The sequence below is a fragment of the Somniosus microcephalus genome, chromosome 12, assembly GCF_052327205.1.
Source record: "Somniosus microcephalus isolate GS21.2 chromosome 12, FLI_Smic_1.0, whole genome shotgun sequence".
In the NCBI taxonomy this organism is placed as follows: domain Eukaryota; kingdom Metazoa; phylum Chordata; class Chondrichthyes; order Squaliformes; family Somniosidae; genus Somniosus; species Somniosus microcephalus.
Genome location: NC_140998.1, coordinates 53925850 through 53949400, shown reverse-complemented (window position 1 = coordinate 53949400; position 23551 = coordinate 53925850). Strand labels below are relative to the sequence as shown.

At 45.3% G+C, this 23551-nt stretch overlaps 1 protein-coding gene across 2 annotated transcripts in view; it reads left to right on the top strand.

The window, feature by feature from the left end:
• Positions 1-23551, top strand: part of ttc8 (tetratricopeptide repeat domain 8) — a 59136-nt gene that overhangs the window by 29390 nt on the left and 6195 nt on the right. For both annotated transcript variants that reach the window (XM_086002882.1, XM_086002883.1), the window contains 8 exons: positions 246-405; positions 522-611; positions 4701-4745; positions 10247-10332; positions 10593-10680; positions 11598-11708; positions 11837-11976; positions 13060-13234. In XM_086002882.1, the coding sequence (XP_085859008.1) occupies positions 246-405; positions 522-611; positions 4701-4745; positions 10247-10332; positions 10593-10680; positions 11598-11708; positions 11837-11976; positions 13060-13234 (895 nt within the window). The remainder of the gene's footprint in view (positions 1-245; positions 406-521; positions 612-4700; positions 4746-10246; positions 10333-10592; positions 10681-11597; positions 11709-11836; positions 11977-13059; positions 13235-23551) is intronic.

The following is a 23551-nucleotide window of genomic DNA, read 5'->3' as shown; positions in this document are numbered from 1 at the left end:
CCCTGAATATTGTTCTATTTTGAAGAAAATTGCCAGGTCAGTCACTCAGCTTTAATGAGTGAAGCTAAGCTTCTTCTAACAAGTAACAGTTTTGAGATTCTATTTCAAAAAAAATTCTATAGTCAGTCATTCAATGGTCCCAAAAGCACAAAGTTCATTTTCATTAAAACACAGTTCAAGTTGTATTTAATTGATTCTTGGTTTCTTCCTGTGCTTCTGTTCAAATTGTTTATCTCTTTTCATAGACCCATGTCTCAATCTGGAAGACCCATCACTGGGTTTGTCAGACCAGGCACCCAGTCTGGCAGACCTGGCACTATGGAGCAAGCTATCAAGACCCCAAGAACTTCCTACACAGCCCGACCAGTAACGAGTGCCTCTGGGAGATTTGTTAGGCTGGGGACGGTAAATTTTGTGGAAGCATAGTTTTTTTAAATTTCAATTATTTTTCTTAATCATCAGTTTTATAATCAAACTCTGTTGGAATTGCAATTAAATATTTTTCTCTCGTCCTTCTTTAGGCCTCCATGCTTACTAACCCTGATGGACCATTTATTAATATATCCAGACTAAATTTATCCAAATATGCTGGGAAACCAACTTTAGCTAAGGTTTGTGTCAAATTCTGAATACATAGGCCTGGAGTTTCCGCTAGGTAGCGCAATTCGCCCAAAATCCGCCAAACCAGCACAAAAGATTGAGGAATTTCAAGCACAAATTACATCCAGCACAAATCGAGTTTGCACGACCTATTGCGCTAGTTTAAAAAACATTGCACTGGAAGCCAGCACTGCCCACAAAACTGGCCACAGCCCCAAACCGAATTATTTCACCATACGAGTTTCCTCTAATTGTGCCCATTTGTGGGTGTTCGAAGAAGCTCCTACGATTAAGCTTTTTTTTTAGGTGCAAGGGCTCTAATAGGCACCTTTTTAAAAGCTTTAAAAAAAAGTTTTTAATTTATTAAAAGTAAGAAACTGATTATTATACACTAATGAAACTAGCAAATGGTTCTGTATAGTTTTTTAAAGTCATTTTCTATTTAAAATTGGGTTACTCACAAATGGTGAACTAGATATTCTGATTAAAAATGCTTATTTTTTGTGATAAACCCATTTTCAGCTGTACAGGTAGACTACCCTTTATCCGAACTTCCGAAAACCGAAACCCTCTAAAAACCGAAGGTTTTTTCGGTCAGCGTAAGTCGTGCGCACGACATGACCAGAGTGGCGCACAACTTACGCTGAGCAGAGGGTCAGCGTAAGTCGTGCGCACGACCCCCCGCGGACCCCCGCCGACCCCGACCCCCGCCGACTTAGCAGAGGGTCAGCGTAAGTCGTGCGCACGACCCCCCACCGACCCCCCCGCGGAACCACCTGACTCTCTTCCAAAGGCTCGAAAGCAACGAGAGCTCTGAGCCCGCGGCGGTGCCGGCCCCTGTTCCGACCGAGCACGACGACCTGTTGGTGGAAATGCGGAACTTCATTGCATTCCAGGCTAGCAGCGACGGACAAGCCACGACTGCGGACCCCCCCGCAGACCCCTGCCGACGCCGACCCACCTTCCGAAATCCGAAATTTTCCGAAAACCAAAACACGGCTGGTCCCGAGGTTTTCAGATAAAGGATAGTCTACCTGTATTAATAAAACTGTGCCAGGTTACCACTTAAATATATCAAGGAATATTTTTAATGCAAATTTAAAATGAAAATTAAGTTCTAAAACACTGCCTGATTATGCTGGTTCGTGGAAGATTTGGGGGGAGAAATTCGGTATCGCCCCGTTTGGGGCGCAATTATCGGCCGGGTGCAAAGTTTAGCACCTGGCACTAATTATCGCCTCCGACTGCAAACTTGGCTTCTATCGCCCCTGGAGGTGATTGGAGTGCTAAATCAGGTACCTCTCTTAAGGCGCTAACGCCGAGGAGCGAGGCGCTACCTCAGAGCGCTGGCGAAGCTCAGGTGATGTCAGTCAGCAATGGAACGCAGACACACTGGCGCTGGCCAGTTCTTAAAGGGGAGGGTTGATTTTGCTCCCCAACCACACCCTGCTCATTGCAGCCTTGAATCTTGGCCTGGAGAGACCTGTACATCAAATCTGCTGGAAAGAACAATGGAGAGGCCCAGGGAAAGAGCTGAGAGTGCAGCCCCCATAGTCTGTTCTAAATCGATGCAAGGAAGGTCAAATCAAAATGAACCTGCAAAGTGCTGCTCAGTACCCAAAACTCCTTCACACAGCGTTGAATCTCCCCAGAAGTCTCTATCTCAGAATGCGTGGTGCAAAAATGTCGCCGACAAAAAAAGGCAGGAGGCAGTCGCCTTTAAATAGCGCTCCCCCAGTCCCTTCCTGACTGCAAAACGCTCCCCTCAACCTGTCGTTGCTAGTGGCAGGCGCTAAGGCAGGGGGCGCCATTCAATATCCGGTCTGGTGCGCTTCTGGGGCGTTACATGCTCGACTGACGTCACGATCTGCGGGTGCAGGGGATCGTGATGGTAGTGTTTAGTGGCGCCGCAAAATGTCTGGTAAATTTCGCGAGCGATGCAAACACCGCCACGCCCAGGTGCTAGTTGCTTTGTGCCCCATTAGCGCTAACTGGAGGGGCAAAGCAACCACATTTTTCCCCCTTTATGTTCGGTTATACGCAAATGTGTTTGAGCAGAAACTTGAGGAAAAAATTCACTTTATATAACTAGTGAAATTTTGAGCGCAATTTGCGCGCAAAGCGGGAACTCCGGTCATTCATAATCTTGAATGATGTTTGTCCTGCAATTAAGTATATTGTCAGTAAACAGAATTAGCTAGAGTAATCATTTATGGAATATTTCATAAATACTAAATAACTTATTCATGGAACTAGTGAAATGGATGGATGCTTCAAACTTTAAATCCCCATTTTAATGAACTTGAGAATTTCCTAATTTTTTGTATTTAAAGTCAACTATTTTAATATTTTGTACTCTGTTTAATTTTAACATTGTAGCTAAGATTCATAGCCTGGACCACTTTGTATTTTTTAAATATAAAATAACTTCTACTGTAGCAGTTCTTTCCACAGAGCCAGGAATTAGGGTGCTCCCACCCGGCACCAATTTAACTCTCTGGTTTTGAGAGGCGTTGGAGGTGCTCGCTGCAGACAGGCGAGGGCCTCATAAAATTCAAAAGGTGTGGGGTCCTATGATGCAAATAAAACCCTGACATAATTTTAACTCGCTGTCGCACACCGTTAAATCAGTGTCAGGGCCACCTGAGAAACTTGGTGGCAAACCGGATCGCGGCCATAAGAGGCCCAGGGAGATAAGTTTTAAACTTTTTTTTTTTTAAGCGGTTTCTTTGTGAGCCAGAAGGAGCAGGACTGCTCCTGGCCCCACAATGAAATCTTGAGCCTCCCCTGTTCAGCCTTCACTCCCCTTCCACAACTGCAATTGCCCCCCGACCATTTCTTAACTATTTACCTTAGTGTCATAGAGTTATACAGCACAGAAAGAGGCCCTTCGGCCCATCGCGTCCGCGTCGGCCATCAGGCCCTGTCTAATCCCATTTTCCAGCATTTGGTCCGTAGCTATGGCATTTCAAGTGCTCATCCAAATGCTTCTTGAATGTTGTGAGGGTTCCTGCCTCTACCACCCTTTCAGGCAGTGAGTTCCAGATTCCAACCACCCTCTGGGTGAAAAAGTTCTTCCTCAAATCCCCTCTAAACTTCCTGCCCCTTACCTTGAATCTATGCCCCCTTGTTATTGACCCATCTACTAAGGGAAAAAGTTCCTTTCTATCTACCCTATCTATGCCCCTCATAATTTTGTACACCTCAATCAGGTCCCCCCTCAGCCTTCTCTGCTCCAAGGAAAACAACCCCAGCCTGTCCAGTCTTTCTGCATAGCTGAAGCGCTCCAGCCCAGGTAACATCCTGGTGAATCTCCTCTGCACCCTCTCCAAAGCAATCACATCCTTCCTATAGTGTGGCAACCAGAACTGCACACAGTATTCCAGCTGTGGCCTAACCAGCGTTTTGTACAGCTCCATCATAATCTCCCTCGGGTACCCGCGACGACCTCCTGCCACTTGAAATCCCGCTCAGTTGGGACCCAGCGTATCTCTGGAGGTCACCTAAGGCAAGTGAGTTGAGGTGTTCTGGTCTCCAGATGTATGAAAGTGGGCCCAACTGGTGAGGTCCTGGCCAGGGAATCAGCCTGGACCCTCAAATGAAACAGGACAGTATTTTTTTTTTAAATTCTTGATTGCACATAGAGCTTCCTTTATCAGCTACACCACTAGTGCAAACAGAGTACATAATACCGGCATGGGCTCGATGGGCCAAATGGCCTCCTTCTGTGCTGTAACCATTCTTTGATTCTAATACAATTCTGCTCTAAAGGTACAGCAAAGTGTGCTAGGTGTCATTAACATATTTTATCATATACTATAATACTTAAATGAAAGACTGGCAGTAAAACCTTTGAAATGCCAACTGGAAGATTACGTGCTACACTAATGGAGTGGGGACCCAACAAAAAGGATGCCTGCCAGATTTCTCCGCCCTCCCACTTATTCTGTGCAGGCACGATAGACCTGCCAGCTGGAAAATTTTCTTTTATGTTATCAGAAGAGTGGATTGTTGGATGTGTTCATCTTTTAATAGTGTGTGCAAATGTTGGATTTGAAAAATGATAAAATATTGTGCATTTATGTGTGTTTATTTTTCAGGCACTGTTTGAATATATTTTCCATCACGAAAATGATGTCAAAACTGTAAGTTATCAATAAATACCCACCATAAAATTGCAGTTTCTACCATGGATTTATTTCTATAGCATATGGTAAATGTGAGCATGTAACTGATGAAGATGAATATAGGTATGCCGAAGGACAGATGTATAAAAATGGCTTTTGATTTTCATGAAGGGATAGATTCTCTCTATTTCCACTCCCAGCACAGAGCTTTGGTGATGGGAAAGCACATCAGGAATTCCAGCTAGGAGTAATTGCACCCTGCACAATTTTCCACATGGTGTAAATTGGCAAAATCTACCCCATAGTAATTTAACTTTCAATCAAAATCCAGTGTTAATATCTAATGAAGCCACTTTAAGGTAGAACATTTATAGAGGATCCTAATGTAATCAACGAGAAATCAAATCATAAATAAACTTGCAATAACCATTGCATATATAGCATAATATGACGTCCGATAGTATTGTAATTTATATTGTGTGGTGTCTGTGGAAACATGGAGTAACATGCATTATATAACATTTTTAATGCTCCAGCATAAAACATCCACAAAGTATGTGACACTCATTACAGTTGCCCACATGCAACAAGACCTGGACAACGTTCAGGCTTGGGCTGATAAGTGGCAGGTAACATTCACGCCACACAAGTGCCAGGCAATGAGTATCTCCAACAAGCGAGAGTCTAACCATCGCCACTTGACATTCAACGGCGTTACCATCGCCGAATCCCCCACCATCAACATCCTGGGAATCACCATTGAGCAGAAACTTAACTGGACCAGCCACATAAATACTGTGGCAACAAGAGCAGGTCAGAGGCTAGGTATTCTGTGGCAAGTGTCTCACTTTCTGACTCCCCAAAGCCTTTCTACCATCTACAAGGCACAAGTAAGGAGTGTGATGGAATACTCTCCACTTGCCTGGTTGAGTGCAGCTCCAACAACACTCAAGAAACTCGACACCATCCAGGACAAAGCAGCCCGCTTGATTGGCACCCCATCCACCAGCTTAAACATTCACTCCCTCCACCACCGGCATACCGTGGCTGCAGTGTGTATCATCTACAAGATGCAGTGCAGCAACTCGCCAAGGCTTCTTTGGCCGCACCTCCCAAACCCACGACCTCTTCCACCTAGAAGGACAAGGGCAGCAGGCGCATGGGAACACCACCACCTCCAAGTTCCCCTCCAAGTGACACACCATCCTGACTTAGAAATATATCGCCGATCCTTCATCGTTGCTGGGTCAAAATCCTGAAACCCCCTCCCTAACAGCACTGTGGGAGTACCTTCACCACACAGACTGCAGCGGTTCAAGAAGGCGGCTCACCACCACCTTCTCAAGCGCAATTAGGGATGGGCAATAAATGCTGGCCTTGCCAGCGACGCCCACAGCCCATGAATGAATTTAAAAAAATAAACCCCAGGCATCAGTCTGATAAAACCAGGCTCTGGCAACATGTACATGGAAGATAATAAGAATGGATTTATTTCCATGAGTTGGGCTCCTTGGATAACTAACAATTCATTTAGAAACATAGGAAAGGGAGTGGGCCATTCAGCCTGCTCCTGTTCTGCATTCAGTTACATCATGGCTGAGCTGTAGCTCAACTGCAGCTACCCGCCTTGGTCCCGTAACCCTTAATACCCTTGTCTAACAAAAATCTATCCGTCTCAGTTTTGAAGTTTTCAATTGACCTAGACTCAGCAGCTTTTTGGGGGAGAGACTTCTAGATTTCCACTACCCTTTGTGTGAAGAAGTGCTTTCTGACATCACCTTTGAGCAGCGTACCTCTAATTTTAAGGTTATGCCTCCCTGTTTTGGACACTCTCACCAGAGGAAATAGTTTCTCTCTATCTATCCTGTCAAATCCTTTAATCATCTTAAACACTTCAATTAGATCACCCCTTAATCTTCTATATGCAAGGGAATACAAGCCTAGTCTATGCAACCTGCCCTCGTAATTTAACCTTTTTAACCCCGGTATCATTCTGGTGAATCGGCGCTGCACTGCACCCCCTCCAAGACCAATATATCCTTCCTGAGGAGCAATGCCCAGAGCTGAATGCAGTACTCCAGATGGGGTCTAACCAGAGCTCTGTTCAGCTGTAACATAACTTCCAGCCCTCTTGAGATAAAGGCCAACATTCCATTAGCCTTTTACATTATTTTTTGTCCCTGTCCACTAGCTTTTAGTGATTTCTGTACATGGACCACTAAATCTTTCTGCTCATCCACAGTTCTTAGCTTCTCACTATTTAGAAAATACTCTGATCTATCTTTCTTGGGTCCAAAGTTGATGACCTCACACTTTCCCACATGATCTCTACCTGCCACAGTTTTGCCCACTCAATGTCCCTTTGTAACTTTCTGCTCCCATCTACAATTAGTCCTGTTCTAAACAATTTATAAAGTTAAAGTCGGTTTATATTGTCTTGTGATCTCACTACAGTATGAAAGATGATTTTATTTCACCGTTTAGGGATTACACAATTGCACACCTTATCCAGCAAGTTCCGACCCTGATCCTGCATCCATTATGCTTGCGTCTCTAATGCTCTAAAATGAGCCCAACAGCTATTGTTATATATTTGTTACATAGGTACATACAGCTCCTCGAGCCTGTTCGCTATTCAATTAGATTATAGATGATCTACACATTAACTCCATTTACCTGCTTTTGTTCCATATCCCTTGTTACCCTTACCCAACAAAAATCCATTGATCTCTGTCTTGAAAATTTCAATTGATCCAGCATCAACAGCTTTTGGGGGAGGGAGTTCCCGCTTTCCACTATTTCACTCCTACATGACCGAGCTCTAATTTTAAGATCATGCCCTCTTGTTCTGGATTTCCCCACCAGAGGAAACAGTTTCTCTGTATCTATCCTATCCAATCTCCTTATCATTTTAAACACTTCAATTAGATCACCCCTCAACCTTCTAAACTCAAGGGAATATAAGCCAAATTTCTGCAACTTGGCCTCATAATTTAACCCTTGAAGCTCTCTATTCTGGTGACTCTGTGTTGCCAAGGCCACTACAGTATTTTTTTAAGCTCAGTGCCTAAAACTGAACACAGCACTCTGGGTCTAATCAAGGCTCTGTACAACTGAAGCATCACAACCTCACTTTTGAATTCCCTTGCGATAAAGGTCAACTTTCCATTAGCCTTTTTGATTACTTTTTGTACATGTGCCCCAGCTTTTAGTGTTCACGGACACCTAAATCCCTTTCCTCCTCCACAGCTCCTAGTCTCTCACCATTAAGAAAATATTCCGATTTGTCTTTCTCTGATCCAAAGTGGATGACCTCGCACTTCCTCACATGGAACTCAATCTGTCATAGTTTTGCCCACTCACTTAGTCTGTCTATGTCCCTTTGTAGCTTCCTACTCCAGCTACACAATTTACTGTGCCTCCTAACTTATTGTTATCTGCAAATTTACATTATGTAAATCAAACAACTTATTTTTGCTCCCAGTGGATACAATCACTCAATTATATGCAGCTTCTTATTGAAGATCAATACATCTGGTCGTCATGAACAGATGTTACCTCTCTCTCTTTCTTCAGTCTGATGCAGTTTCTACACTTAATCCAACACTATATACTCCATAAGCAGTTTTTACTCATTCTGTCTCCCACAACAACCAACACAGAACTATTATAACTTCTCATTTTGGAGCTGGCTGTGATTTAAGAACAATTGAAAATGCCATTTGGCTAATCAAACCAGTACTTTTCACATACTGTGTACCATTTGCCGCCTTATGGTTTTATCACTGGACAGTGTTGTTCAGTGCTCACTCTCCACATAAGACGCTTGGGCTTAACAAAAAGAAAATGGGTTCCTACAAATGCTATAAATAAAATCTCCCAACAGTTTGAAAATATTCCTCTCTTGACCATACCTACATAACTTGGTTATATCAACATCACTTGTAGTATTTTTCATATTCTATGCTTCGAGTGTAATCTAATTATTTGTAAACAGGACATTCATATGTTAAAAATTATATGCCCACATTTATAATGGAAACTGCCCATGGAAACTTTTCATGTTGTAATTACACCTTCCCACAAGTGGTGATGCTGCAGCATTTTCCATTTGTAATGAAAAAGTTCACCAGAAGTGTGCCAGACATAAGATTTTTAATATAAAATAGATAGATAATAGTATCAAATCAAATATTAGATAAAAATAAAGTCAGAATGTATGACTTTAAAATGGGAACTACATTACATCTGTGTGCCTGGTTCAGTTATTCCCTGCCCTTTAACTCTTTCACCTGAAGACTACACTGAGTCTTAACATAGAAACATAGAAGATAGGAGCAGGAGTAGGCCATTCGGCCCCTCGAGCCTGATCCGCCATTTAATGAGATCATGGCTGATCATCCAAATTCAGTACCCTGTCCCTGCTTTCTCCCCATATCCCTTGATCCCTTTAGCCTTAAGAAATTTATCTAACTCCTTCTTGAATATATTTAATAAGTTAGCCTCAACTGCCTTCTGTGGTAGAGAATTCCACAGGTTCACCACTCTCTGGGTGAAGAAATTCCTCCTCATCTCAGTCCTAAATGGCTTGCCCCTTATCCTTAGACTGTGACCCCTGGTTCTGGACTCCCCCGCCATCGGGAGCATCCTTCCTGCATCTAGTCTGTCTAGTCCTGTTAGAATTTTATAAGTTTCAATGAGATCCCCTCTCATTCTTCTAAACTCTAGCGATTATAAGCCTAATCAACTCAATCTCTCTTCATACGTCATTCCTGCCATCCCAGGTATCAGTCTGGTGAATTTTCGTTGCACTCCCTCCATGGCAAGAACATCCTTCCTCAGATAAGACGATCAAAATTGCGCACAATACGCAAGGTGTGGTCTCACCAAGGCCCTGTACAACTGCAGCAAGACATCTTTGCTCCTGTACTCGAATCCTCTCGCTATGAAGGCCAACATATCATTTGCCTTCTTAACCGTCTGCTGCACCTGCATGCTTACCTTCAGCGACTGGTGCACAAGGACACCCAGGTCTCGTTGCACTTCCCCTTTTCCCAATCTATTGACGTTCAGATAATAATCTGTCTTCCTGTTTTTGCCACCAAAGTGGATAACCTCGCATTTATCCACATTATACTGCATCTGCCCAATCACCCGACCTGTCCATTAACTCCCTGTGTACAGCACCATGGGGGATTGACTAGTATTTAGTTTAAAAAATATATATATTGTTATAAATCTCATCATTCATCAAGAAACTACTTGTGAAATAACGCTGGACGGCCAGCTGGTGGCGCCGTCCAAGGAGTATAAATACTCTGGCGTCGGCCCCAGTTTGCCAGGGACATTTTGTAAGACAAGGAACTAGTGAAGTACAACTAGACCTCCATGTTCTGAAACAAGTTGATTAAAGCCTTGCTTTATGCTCAAACCAAGTGCGTAGTGAGTTTTATTACGTCATATATATTCCAGATATTAACTCAATAAAGCTTCTCAATAATTATTTTTTTTCCTAACAGGCTTTAGATTTGGCAGCCCTAGCTACTGAGCATTCCCAGTTTAAAGATTGGTGGTGGAAGGTACAAATTGGAAAATGTTATTACAGGTAAAGGGATTAGATTTACATTTTGTTTGATTAGAGAAGACTAATACATTCTGTGTGATTGTTGCATATACTGTGTTGTATATTGGGAGAATCACTGATTCATAGTTACAGTGCATCTATTATTTATATGAAAATATCTACAGAAAATATTGTCATTTTAAATACAGGAAAAGTAATACTCTCAAAACATGATGTATCATTGCATATTTTCAATGCATTCTACAATTTTTAAACTATGTTATGATTCTCTGTTCGTAAAGATTGGGTTTGTATCGTGAAGCAGAGAAGCAGTTTAAATCTGCATTCAAACAACAGGAAATGATTGATACAGTCCTTTATCTGGCAAAGGTAAGCAGCTCTGTGGTGTTTACATCTGAACCAGCACTTCTCAATACATGGGCCAGAATTTGCTGTAGCAGGGCATCTAACGGCATCTTCCATTAGTTAGACTTGTTCCTGCATCCTTCAGCTCCAAAAAATTTTGCCTGCAAAGTTGCTGAAAGTGTGTGCTGATAATGGTGCAGTGAGGGAAACGGGGCATCTGGGACCTGAGTGAACAGGGCAACCAACAGGATATCGCCTTAACCAATGAGATTTACGGATTGGGAAATAGACATGGGAAGAACTGAGAAGGAAGGTAAATTAAAGGGGGTGAATTCAAAGTCAAATCAGGTACAGGAAGAGAGGGAAGGAAAATGGAATAAGAGGAAAAAAAGAGGAAGAAAGGAAAAGTAAGAAAAAAAAATTAAAATTTAAGATTTGACATTTTTAAAATCTGTCCGAAAAATTCAAAACCTGAAGGAATGAGACTCCTCACTTGTAATAGATAATTTTCAGTGCCAGAGAGATTGATTGGCCATCATTAACACTTATCATGTCGTTAAAGGGTACTTGCGCTACAAATATCTGCGGTACGTTTAGTTTGTATCTACTGTGCAAATGCACTTCATGATATTCAATGCATGTCAATTGTGAGGCAGACAGCGAAATTCCATTTTTGCAAAGCTAACGGTGGAATGGTGCAACTCACACAGCAACCTTTGGATATTCGCATTTAACGACGCATCTGTACCATTTACGCATAAATAACGGCAAGCGCCATTAATCTCACTATTATTTTAACAGCACATTCTGGCCTTGTGTGTTTTTAAAAGTAGTTACCATTTCTGTTACTGGATCAATTCTGGAAAAAAAAAATGAATGAATAAAGAAATTACACACAAATTCTTGTACCTGCTTAAGTGGTTCTCCATTCATTTGAACAGGTCTATATTCGTTTAGACCAGCCATTGACAGCATTAGGCCTTTTCAAGCAAGGACTGGATCGTTTCCCTGGGGAAGTTACACTGCTTACAGGAATAGCTCGTATATATGATGTATGTAGTGCACATAACTTGTCTATTCTGTTAAGAATTTTGAAAATCTTTCCAAAACGCACTGGATTGACATTTTTTCCTAATTTTGCCACTTTATAACAAATTGATGTTGTTCTTGAATTCAACAGGAAATGAACAACATAATATCAGCCACTGAATATTACAAGGATGTTTTAAAACAAGATAACACTAATGTAGAAGCCATTGCCTGCATAGGGAGTAATCATTTTTATTCAGACCAACCAGAGATTGCACTACGATTCTATAGGTAAGATCAGAAGATGTATTAATAACTAAAATTGGCTATAGATTGTGACACCTAAACCATTTAAATAAAACAACTAGGGTTAGGATGGGGAAATCGGTTAGGTTTCCAATAATGATTGCCTTTGTGTGATTCCTGCTTCTGAGTGCGTATGCCTGAGCACTGGGTGATGGTGGACTTGGGCTCAGGCTTGGCTCTGGTAGGACCAATGGTCCAATAGCCTACCGGCACTCATTGTCCAGGCACATATAATGGCCATTTGGACAAAATATTAGAGCACCAACATGATGGCATGGCTGAGATCAGAAACATGGAGGGTAATCTTCACCTTCACCGCCTGAGCAGTAATCTGGTGGAACAGGTCGCCCGCCCCTTGTAGAACCCGCTCTTTTTTCATCCCATTGATCTCATACTGGGCTTGATTTTAACTCCTGGGCGGGAACGCAGCAAAGTGAGCGTTGTTGCCGTCTGGGAGCAGTAGCAGGGAGACTCAGCCGATTTTAACAGCCGGGACTCATTAACTTGCTGCTTAACTCCTACTCCGCCTGACCCATGAGGAAACTGATTTTTTTTTTTTTTTTAACCTTGCCTTACCGGGCCTGTTCCCAGCAGGTTTGGCCTGACTGGGAAGCCACCACTGCTCCCACACTCAGGCCTCAGGTTAAAATGGCAGATTGGGCCCCTGATGACTTCATCAGTTGTTTGCCCACAGGATGGAAAGAAAAGAAGTCACCTCAAGCTCTTTTGCACACTTCCTAGTAAATAGCCACAGCACTGGCAGACCAAGTGGAAATGCTGGCACTCCCCAGGAAGACCTTAAAGTAGAAAATCAATACAGAATGAATATATGAGACATTGTCATAAATTCTTTCCTTGACAAGTCTAAATTAATAAAAGCACAGCTGCACAACCCATCCAGAATGAATACTGTAATTGCAATGTAATGATCCACTAAAAGAGATAGCAAAATCTAAAATATTGGGCTTGTTGACATTTTTATTTGGTATGGATAGTGCCTTTTCAGTTTACAAAATGGATGAAGGATATTTTTTGAAATGATGTTGAAAAAGATTTTCTTCTCTGCAGGCGACTCCTCCAAATGGGTGTTTATAATTGTCAGCTCTTCAACAACCTAGGGCTCTGCTGCTTTTATGCACAACAGTATGATATGACTCTGAGTTCATTTGAAAGAGCACTCTCACTGGCTGTGAATGATGAGGAAGTGGCAGATGTATGGTACAACCTCGGCCATGTAGCAGTGGTATGTATTGAATTCAATAAAGCAATTACTGTCTTTTCTTTCTTTCATTTACATAGAGTATACAATACAGAAACAGGCCATTCAGCCCAACCAGTCCGTGCCGGCATTTATGCTCAACTCGAGCCGAGTTGATAAACAGAATAGTGCGACCTATAATGGTTCAGAAAAATGACATCAATGAAAAGTGATAGTAAAAGAAAATTGATTGATACTAGAAATATAATGGTGATATAGCTGTTACCATAAAATTAGGAAAACAGGATTAAGAATATTTTTTAACTGGTAATTTGAAGAGTAATGAACAGTAATAGTCTGTTCTTTTTCAGATTAACTCTATCCTTTTTAATTTTTATCCTACAAGTAAAATACATCCGGATGACTGCTCATTAATGTATCTACAGCCGCATTTAAATCATTGTTACTGAAGGCAGTGTTATGTACACACGTCCTTGAAGGTCTCATGAATTATTCTGCATCAAAACTTTAAAAAAAAATAGACTGCATACTGCTGAAATGCACTTATGATAATAGTGACCTGCAGTTCAATTGATTTTTGTTGAGGATATCATTAAGTCAATTACCATAAAATAATACAGTAATTATTATAGCCCCAATTTTAAATCTGAGTCAGAATCGGTCGGTGGGTGGGGGTGAGCGAGAGATCAGCCCCTTGACCTTGCTGGCATCAAGCCTGGACAATTCTAAGTTCTGGGCATCATTTCAATATAATATTAATACCTGATCACTGCAGAAAATGGACATTCATGGCAAAATTTCCAGCAGGCTGCCCAAGGCTGATTTAAAGCAACAAAGGACCTCTTGAAGCTGGGTTGCATTCCCTGTTTTCACATTTCGCTGTTCTACTGCTACAAAGTGGGGAATCTCTGAAATGAGTCGTAAGGCAGAACTCAGACATTTAGATGCCTCCCTGGAGGTCGTGGTGGAGGGGGTAAGGGCAAGGAGGGAGGTACTGTTTATCAACATCTGCAAACGTCACCAGAGCCACTGCCCAGCAGGTCTAGACAAAAGTGGTTGAGAGGGTCAGTGCTAGCCACATCATCTTCAGAACCTGGGTTCAGTGTAGGTTCAACAACCTCATAAGAGCAGCAAGGGTGAGTACACCTCCTCATCTCTCCATCTCTCTTCACAACACATGCCAACACCCCTTTCACCCCATCCCCCAATTCTCTCTGCTCCATTGCATCCTTCACCATACTTCTTCTTCTTAGACAGTCCCTCAGAACCGAGGATGACTTGCTTCCACATTAAAAATGAGCTCGCATGTGACTGATTAGTCCAATGCGGGACCTACAGTCTCTGTCACAGGTGGGGCAGACGGTGGTTGAAGGGGCGGGTGGGTGGGGTGCTTGGGTTGACGTGCGCTGCCTGCGCTTGGCTTCCGCTTGCTCCCGGCGAAGAGACTCGAGGTGTTCGGCGCCTTCCCGGATGCTTCTCCTCCACTTTGTGCGGTCTTGGGCCAGGGATTCCCAGGTGTCGGTGGGGATGTTACACTTTTTCAAGGAGGCTTTGAGGGTGTCCGTGAAGCGTTTCCTCTGCCCACCTGGGGCTCTCTTGCCTTGCCGGAGCTCCGAGTAGAGCACTTGTTTTGGGAGTCTTGTATCGGGCATGCGGACAATGTGACCCGTTCATCGGAGCTGATTGAGCGTGGCCAGAGCTTCGATACTGGGGATGTTGGCCTGAGCAAGAACACTGACGTTGGTGCGCCTATCCTGCCAATGGATTTGCAGCGTTGGTGGTACCTCTCCAGTGCTTTGAGGTGCCTGCTGTACATGGTCCATGTCTCTGAGGCATACAGCAGGGCAGATATCACTGCTGCCCTGTAGACCATGAGCTTAGTGCCGGGTTTGAGGTCCTGGTCTTCAAACACTCTCTTCCTCAGGCGACCGAAGGCTGCACTGGCACACTGAAGGCGGTGTTGGACTCCGTCGTCGACGTCTGCCCTTGTTGACAGTAGGCTCCCGAGGTATGGAAAGTGGTCCACGTTGTCCAAGGCCTTGTCGTGGATTTTGATAATCGGGGGGCAGCACTGTGTGGCGGGGCAGGTTGGTAGAGGACTTTTGTCTTACGGATGTTTAGTGTAAGGCCCATGCTCTCGTATGCTTCGGTGAAGGTGTTTACGATGGTTTGGAGTTTGACCTCCGAGTGAGCGCAGGCGCAAGCACCGTCTGCATACTGTAATTCGACGACAGAGGATGGGACGACCTTGAATCTGGACTGGAGGCAACGGAGGTTGAACAGTTTCCCGTTTGTTCTGTAGATTAGCTCCACTCCAGTGGGGAGCTTACTGAGGGTGAGATGGAGCATTGCAGCAAGGAAGATTGAGAAGAGCGTTGGTGCGATGACACAGCCTTGCTTGACCCCGGTTCGTACGTGAATTGGGTCTGTGGTGGAGCCGTTGGTCAGGATCACGGCTTGCACGGTGTCGTGAAGCAGGCGGAGGATAGTGACAAACTTTTGAGGGCATCCGAATTTGAGGAGGACACTCCATAATCCCTCACGGTTGACAGTGTCGAAGGCCTTTGTGAGATCAAAGAAAGCCATGTACAGTGGTTGGTGCTGTTCCCTGCATTTCTCTTGTAATTGACGTGCGGTGAAGATCATGTCCATTGTGCCCCTTAGTGGGCGGAATCCGCATTGCGACTCTGGGAGCAGCTCTTCAGCCACTGGGAGAAGGCGATTGAGGAGGATTCTTGCGATGACTTTCCCTGTGGCAAATAGCAGGGAAACTCCTCTGTATGGTGAAGTCCCTGTGGCAAATAGCAGGGAAACTCCTCTGTATGGTGAAGTCCGATTGCGGTAATTACAATCACGAGCACAGTACAACACCTCTCATTCTCATTCCAAACACACAGCTCATCCTTTGTTGTCTTCACAACAGACACTAACTGCCTTTTGTTCTCGTGTTGTGACACTTGCACAGCCAGCAACTCCTCCAAGGACACCTTCCTCACTTCACATTCCACACACTTGCTCTCAGCACATGCACAAATCACACACATCTCCACTTACCTTTTCAACAGCCACTAACTCTCACCCTCTGCAGGACAAAATAGCGCAATCTCGCACAGAGGACCAACACATGGGAAGCAGCATCTAACATTGTAGCTTTCACCTAAATGGAGCATAAAGCCCTGGAGATTAGTGGCCCAAGCAAAGCCATGAGTATTAGGGAAGGCAAGACTGGCAGCCTATCTGAACAGGGTGCCTGCGTTTTACTTGAAACCCTTCATTCACCTCATCAAATATTCAGCAAGCTTTACAATTTCAAGCTGCATTCTGAAGAATGTCCCCGATAATACCCAGCCTCTGAGTGCCATCCTAAATCTTGTCCCTTTTCTCTTTCATCTTGGTGCTTATCATGACTCTGGCCCTGCAGAAGAGGACACCTCAGAGGACAATCTTCTTGACTTTTCACCATTCCTCCTAAGCACCAGCACAGACATTGCATTCTGAGTTAGATAATGAACTAAAGGGGTCTGCACATGGCGAAGCACCCACCATGAGTGAGCAGCAGCAAGTACTGGTGGCAGGGACAGCACAGGAAAGAGTTCGCCAGATGGCAAGGTCCTTTCCCAGCTCTGCTGAGCAGGACAGAGATGAGGGGGTCAATTTTCTGGTAGCCGTTGGGCGGCTTTTCATGCTGACGGGGGCCAAAAATCACCGAAAAAGCGGGTCGGGACCCCCACCCGCCTGATTCCCCGCCCCGTCCGACTTTCGGACCGCCGTTTCCCCGCGACCCGCTTCAGTCCCAGCCGCCGCTGGCGGGACTGGTTGTCAGCACACTAATGACCAATTATTACCTTGTTGAAGTAGATTTTCCGGGGCCGTTGTGACTTTGGGGCTTCCCCCACATCAAACACGCCTCCGGGGAACCCCGCTGCTGAGACCTGGCGTGAAGCTTGCCGGCTTGCTTGCTGTCAGCTGCAGCTCAATCGGAGAAGCTGCGATTTAAAGGGACAGCGCTTGTATGTTGAAGGACCTTGTAGCAGGTTTGGGGCTACTTCTTCAATGCTTAGGCACAGCTGTGGAAGGTTGGAGCCTCACACACTTCTCCAGTGCGATCTCCTGGGAAGCCACTCTCGCCACCCTCACTTAGCGCTTCCTCAGCAGAAGCATCTACGAGAAGCATGGGACGCCTTTTTTTCCTTCCCTTCTTGCCATTAGAGGATCTCCAGCAGCAGAAGCGGCAGCAGCAGGAACACCAGGCTGCTGCTCACTGACCTGAAGCTGCACAGGCCAGAAGGGGCCAGCACTTGGAAGTGGCTTGAGAGCACTTTGCTGCGCTTTAGGGGGCCATCGGGACCCGTTTCTGCACTGGCAGTCCTACTCAGAAGGACTTCCATGAAGATCTGGTTTCTCTGTTCAACAGATGGCCGACGCTCCTCAAGAGATGTCATTCTCTTATGAGCACTCGCCATGTTTTCCGTACCCTGGCGAGTTATCTCCTCCATGGAGGTTGCCAACCTTTCCATGGTGATGCGTTCATGCGCCAATGACTCCACAAAGGCTCTGCTCATGGTCGCTATGGACTCCTCCATTCGCTCCACACTTGCAGCGACCCTGGAGACGAAACCTGCCAGAGACTCCTGCATCTGTGCATGGAGATCCATCACCTCTTCTCTTGCGGATGGACCCAGAGGCAGAGGGTCGACATGCAGCTGAGCTGAGCTGGCAGAGTCCTGTGCCCTCCGATGAGGACTCTCCACTGCTGTCCCTGTCTCCAGAATCTGCTGAGGCTCACTTGTGAGCTGTGAAACACCAGGTGACAACACAACACTATATGTCCCGAAGGTCCCCCCGAGGTGTGAGTGTCTGCGCTGGTGCTGGGTGCGCTTACTTCTGCTGACGCTGCGCCCTCAGAGGTTGGAGCTTCCTCTGAGGAGTCTGGCTGCACAGCCTCTTCCTCTTCCACAGTGAGGACGGGGGCTCTGGATGGTACTGTGGGGGAGTAAAGGAAGGAGTTAGAGATGTAATGCCAAGGTTCTTCTGGTGCCTCTCAGCGAGTTGGCATCTGCTGACACCTGCATCCATGCAGCATTGGTCTCAGTGGGAGGCCTCTTCCTCCCTGACCTAGGGAAGAGGACCTCCCTGTGGGCCCTAACCCCATCCAATACTGCCTGCAGTGAAGCCTTGTCGAATTTGAAGGCAGCTCGGGGTCTGGCACTGCCACAGCTGCTGCAGGCTCCTCTGCCAACCTGTGTGGTTCGTTTGGAAGCACCACGAATGATGACATCATACTGTGGGGATTTCTGACTCGAATTGGACAATTAGCAAGGCTTCCCACATGCTGGGAATTAATTGGCCACTTGAGGGAAAATTGCGTGGAGCTGGCTGACACTTTTTTATGTGTGTCAGAAACCCCACATTCGGGGAAACCCGACCATTTCCCACACAAGCCGAAAATCGGGGCCGAGGACTTAAGGGGCTCAGCCTTGAAAAGAAAACTGCTTGCCCCTCACAAGTAGTTAGACCAGATGTTGGAAAGCCTGCCAAGGCGTTTTAGTACTATGGAGTATGGGGCAATCAACTTCCAGCCTTTGTGGTGTTATCTTGCATGGCATCAGCACTTTGAAGTCTACCTTGGAGAGTGTGACCACCTCCACGGATGTTGCAGCTGGGCCCCCACAAAAGCAACCAATGTCACCAGCCTTTGCAGCTCTGGTGGAAGCTCAAACAGCTACCATGCATGCTCTGGGTTCCACCTTGGAGAGACATTGAATAGATTGGTGGACTGAATACATGGGGGCTTTCAAGCAATCATTCATCTACAATCTGCTCTCCAGCAGATCAGTGGAAGTAATGAGCCCCAGAGGGTCTCGTTGCACTGCCCCTTCTCCCAATCTATTGCCATTCAGATAATATTCTGACTTCCTGTTTTTGACACCAAAGTGGAAACCTCGCATTTATCCACGTTATATTGCATCTGCCATTCTTCTGCCCAATCACCCAACCTGTCCAAATCATCCTGGAGTTTCTCGGCATCCTCCCCACAGCACACACGCCCACCCAGCTTTGTGTCGTCTGCAAACTTGGAGATATTACATCTAGTTCCCTCGTCCAGATCATTAATATATATTGTGAATAGCTGGGGTCCAAGGACCGATCCCTGTGGTACCCCACTAGTCACTGCCTGCCACTCGGAAAAAGACCCGTTTATTCCAACTCTTTGCTTTCTGTCTGCCAACCAGTTCTCTATCCAAGTCAATACCTTGCCCCCAATCACGTGCCTTAATTTTACACGCTAATCTCTTATGCGGGACCTTATCGAAAGCCTTTTGAAAATCCAAATACACCACATCCACTGGTTCTCCCTTATCTATTTTATCCGTTACATCCTCAAAAAATTCCAGTAGATTAGTCAAGCACGATTTACCTTTTGTAAATCCATGTTGACTTTGTCCGATCCGGTCACTTTTTTCCAAGTGCTCTGCTATTACATCCTTTATAATGGACTCTAGCATTTTCCCCACTACCGAGGTCAGGCTTACCGGTCTGTAATTCCCCATTTTTTCTCTACCACCCTTTTTGAACAGTGGGGGGTAACGTTAGCTACCCACCAATCCATGGGTACTGTTCCAGAGTCTATCAAATTTTGGAAGATGACCAGCAATGCATCTACTATTTCTAGGGCCACTTCCTTAAGTACCCTAGGATGTAGATTATCAGGCCCTGGGGATTTATCGGCCCTCAATGCCATCAATTTCCCTAACACCATTTCCCTACAAATACTGATTTCTATCAGTTCCTCCCTGTCATTACACCCTATGTCCCCCGACCTCTTTGGGAGGTTATTTGTGTCCTCCTTTGTGAAGACAGAACCAACGTGTGTATTTAATTGGTCTGCCATTTCTTTGTTCCCCATTATAAATTCCCCTGATTCTGACTGCAAGGGACCTACGCTTGACTTCACCAATCTTTTTCTCTTCACATATCTATAAAAGCTTTTACAGTCAGTTTTTATGTTCCCTGAAAGCTTACTCTCATATTCTATTTTCCCCCTCTTAATTAATCCCTTTGGCCTCCTTTGCTGAATCCTAAACTGCTCCCAATCCTCAGGTTTACTGCTTTTTCTGGCCAATTTATATGTCCTCTCCTTGGATCTTATGCTATCCCTAATTTCCCTTGTTAGCCACGGTTGAGTCACCTTTTTTGTTTTATTTTTATGCCAAACTGGGATGAACAAATTCTGTAGTTCATCCATGCGATCTTTGAATGTTTGCCATTGCCCATCCACCGTCAACCCTTTGAGTGACATTCCCCAATCAATCCTACCCAACTCGCACCTCATACCATCATAGTCTCCTTTATTTAAATTCAGGACCCTAGTCTCTGAGTCAACTATTTCACTCTCCATCTTAATGAAGAATTCGATCATATTATGATTGCTCTGACCCAAGTGGCCTCGCACAACAAGATTGCTAATTAATCCTTTCTCATTACATAATACCCAGTCTAAGATGGTCTGATCTCTAGTTGGTTCCTCGACATATTGGTCCAGGAAACCATCCCGTATACACTCCAGGAATTCCTCCTCCGCAGTATTGTTACTAATTTGGTTAGCCCAATCTATATGTAGATTAAAGTCACCCATGATAACTGCTGTGCCCTTATTGCACGCTTCTCTAATTTCCTGTTTAATTCCATCCCCGACCTCCGCATTACTGTTTGGAGGTCTATATACCACTCCCACTAACATTTTCTGCCCCTTGGTATTTTTCAGTTCTACCCATACAGATTCCACATCATCAGAGCTAATATCCTTCCTTTCAATTGTGTTAATCCCCTCTTTAACTAGCAATGCTACCCCACCTCCTTTTCCTTTTTGCCTATCTTTCCTGAATATTGAATACCCCGGATGTTGAGTTCCCAGCCTTGGCCACCCTGGAGCCATGTTTCCGTAATCCCAATCATATCATATTCGTTTACCTCTATTTGTGCAGCGAATTCATCCACCTTATTACGAATGCTCCTCGCATTAAGACACAAAGCCTTCAGGCTTGTTTTTTTAACGCTCTTAGATCTTTTAGAATTATTATTTAAACCCTTGATTTCTCTGGCTGCCACTTTTGTTTTTCTTCCTGTCTTTTGCTTTTATCCTTGTTTCCCTTTCCTCTGTCTCCCCGCTCAGGTTCCCAACCCCCTGCCATTTTAGTTTAAACCCTCCCCCAGAGCATTAGCAAACACTCCCCATAGGACGTCGGTCCCAGCCCTGCCCAGGTGCAAACTGTCCGTTTTGTACTGGTCCCACCTCCCCCAGAACCAGTTCCAATGTCCCAGGAATTTGAATCCCTCCCCTTGCACCATTCCTCTAGCCACGTATTCATCTGAAATATCTTTCTATTTCTACTCTGACTAGCACGTGGCACTGGTAGCAATCCTGAGATTACTACCTTTTGAGGTCCTATTTCTTAATTTACCTCGTAACTCCCTATATTCAGCTTTTATGACCTCATCCTGGTTTTTACCTATATCGTTGGTACCTATATGCACCACGACAACTGGCTGTTCACCCTCCCCTTCCAAAATGTTCTGCAGCCGCTCTGAGACATCCTTGACCCTTGCACCAGGGAGGCAACACACCATCCTGGAGTCTCGTTTGCGGCCGCAGAAACGCCTATCTATTCCCCTTACAATAGAGTCCCCTATTACTATAGCTCTCCCCCTCTTTTTCCTCCTGTCCTGTGCAGCAGAACCACCCCTGGTGCCAGGAAGTTGGCGGCTGCTGCTGCCTTCCCCTGGTAAGCCACCCCCCCATCAGTATCCAAAGCGGTATATCTGTTTGAGAGGGGAATGGCCACAGGGGACCCCTGCACTACCTGCCTGCGCCTACTACTCTGCCTGTTGGTCACCCGTTCCCTTTCTGCCTGTGCCACCTTTACCTGCGGTGTGACCGACTGATTAAACGTGCTATTCACGATGTCCTCAGCATCGCGAATGGTCCAGTATGTATCCAATCGCTGCTCCAGCGCCGCAATGCGGTCTGCCAGTAGCTGCAGCTGGATACACTTCCTGCACACATAGTTGTCAGGGACACAGGAAGTGTCCCTGAGTTCCCACATAGCGTAGGAAGAGCATACTATGGCACCGGGCTGTCCTGCCATGACTTACCCTTTAATTAATTCAAATTAAATTAAACAAATCAATCCCACCAATTTCACTACAGTTAAATGATATAATTAAGGGCCCTGGTTTACAAACCGTCCCCGCTACACCAGAGATTAGAAAGTATAAACTACAGAGCTAAAGTTTTAAAAAAGAGAGAAATACTCGCCAACCAATCACTTACCTGTTTTCTGGTGACGTCACACCTCGATTACTTTTTACTTCTCTCCCTCTGAGATTGGAGATTAGTACGCCTACCCGCGCCTCGGGCTCACCTTATATACTGCCGCCGCTGCCGCACTGAGACCTACCCGCGCCTCGGGCTCACCTTATATGCTGCCGCCGCTGAGATTCCCGCCGCTGCCGCACTGATGCCTACCCGCACCTCGGGCTCGCCTTATATACTGCTGCCGCTGAGATTCCTGCCGCAGCCGTACTGAGGCCGACCCGCACCTCGGGCTCACCTTATATACTGCCGCCGCTGAGATTCCCACCGCTGCCGCATTGAGGCCTACCCGTGCCTCGGGCTCACCTTATATACTGCCGCCACTGAGATTCCTGCCGCTGCCGCACAGGCTCATAACATAAGAAATAGGAGCAGGAGTAGGCCCTTCGAGCCTGCTCTGCCATTCAATGAGATCATGGCTGATCTTCTGCCTCAACGCCATTCACCGACCCTATCACCATATCCCTTGATGCCTTTACTAGTCAGAAATCTATCGACTACTGTTTTGAATATACCCAATGACTGAGCCGCCACAGCCCTCTGGGGTAGAGAATTCCAAAGATTCACCACCCTCTGTGTGAAGAAATTTCTTCTCATCTCAGTCCTGAATGGCCTACCCTTTATCCTGAGGCTGTGGCCCCTGGTTCTAGACTCCCCAGCCAAGGGAAACATTCTCCCAGCATCCACCCTCCCAGCATCCACCCTATCAAGCTGTGTAATAATTTTGTAAGCTTCAATGAGATCCCCTCTCATTCTTTTGAATTCAAGAGAATACAGGCCTAGTTTACTCAACTTCTTCTCATACGACAGTCCCGCCATCCCAGGAATCAACCTCATGAACCTTCGTTGTACTCCCTCTATGGCAAGTATATCCTTTCTTAGGTAAGGAGACCAAAATTGTACACAGTACTCCAGGTGTGGTCTCACCAAGGCCCCATATAACTGGGAGTAAGACCTCTTTACTCCTG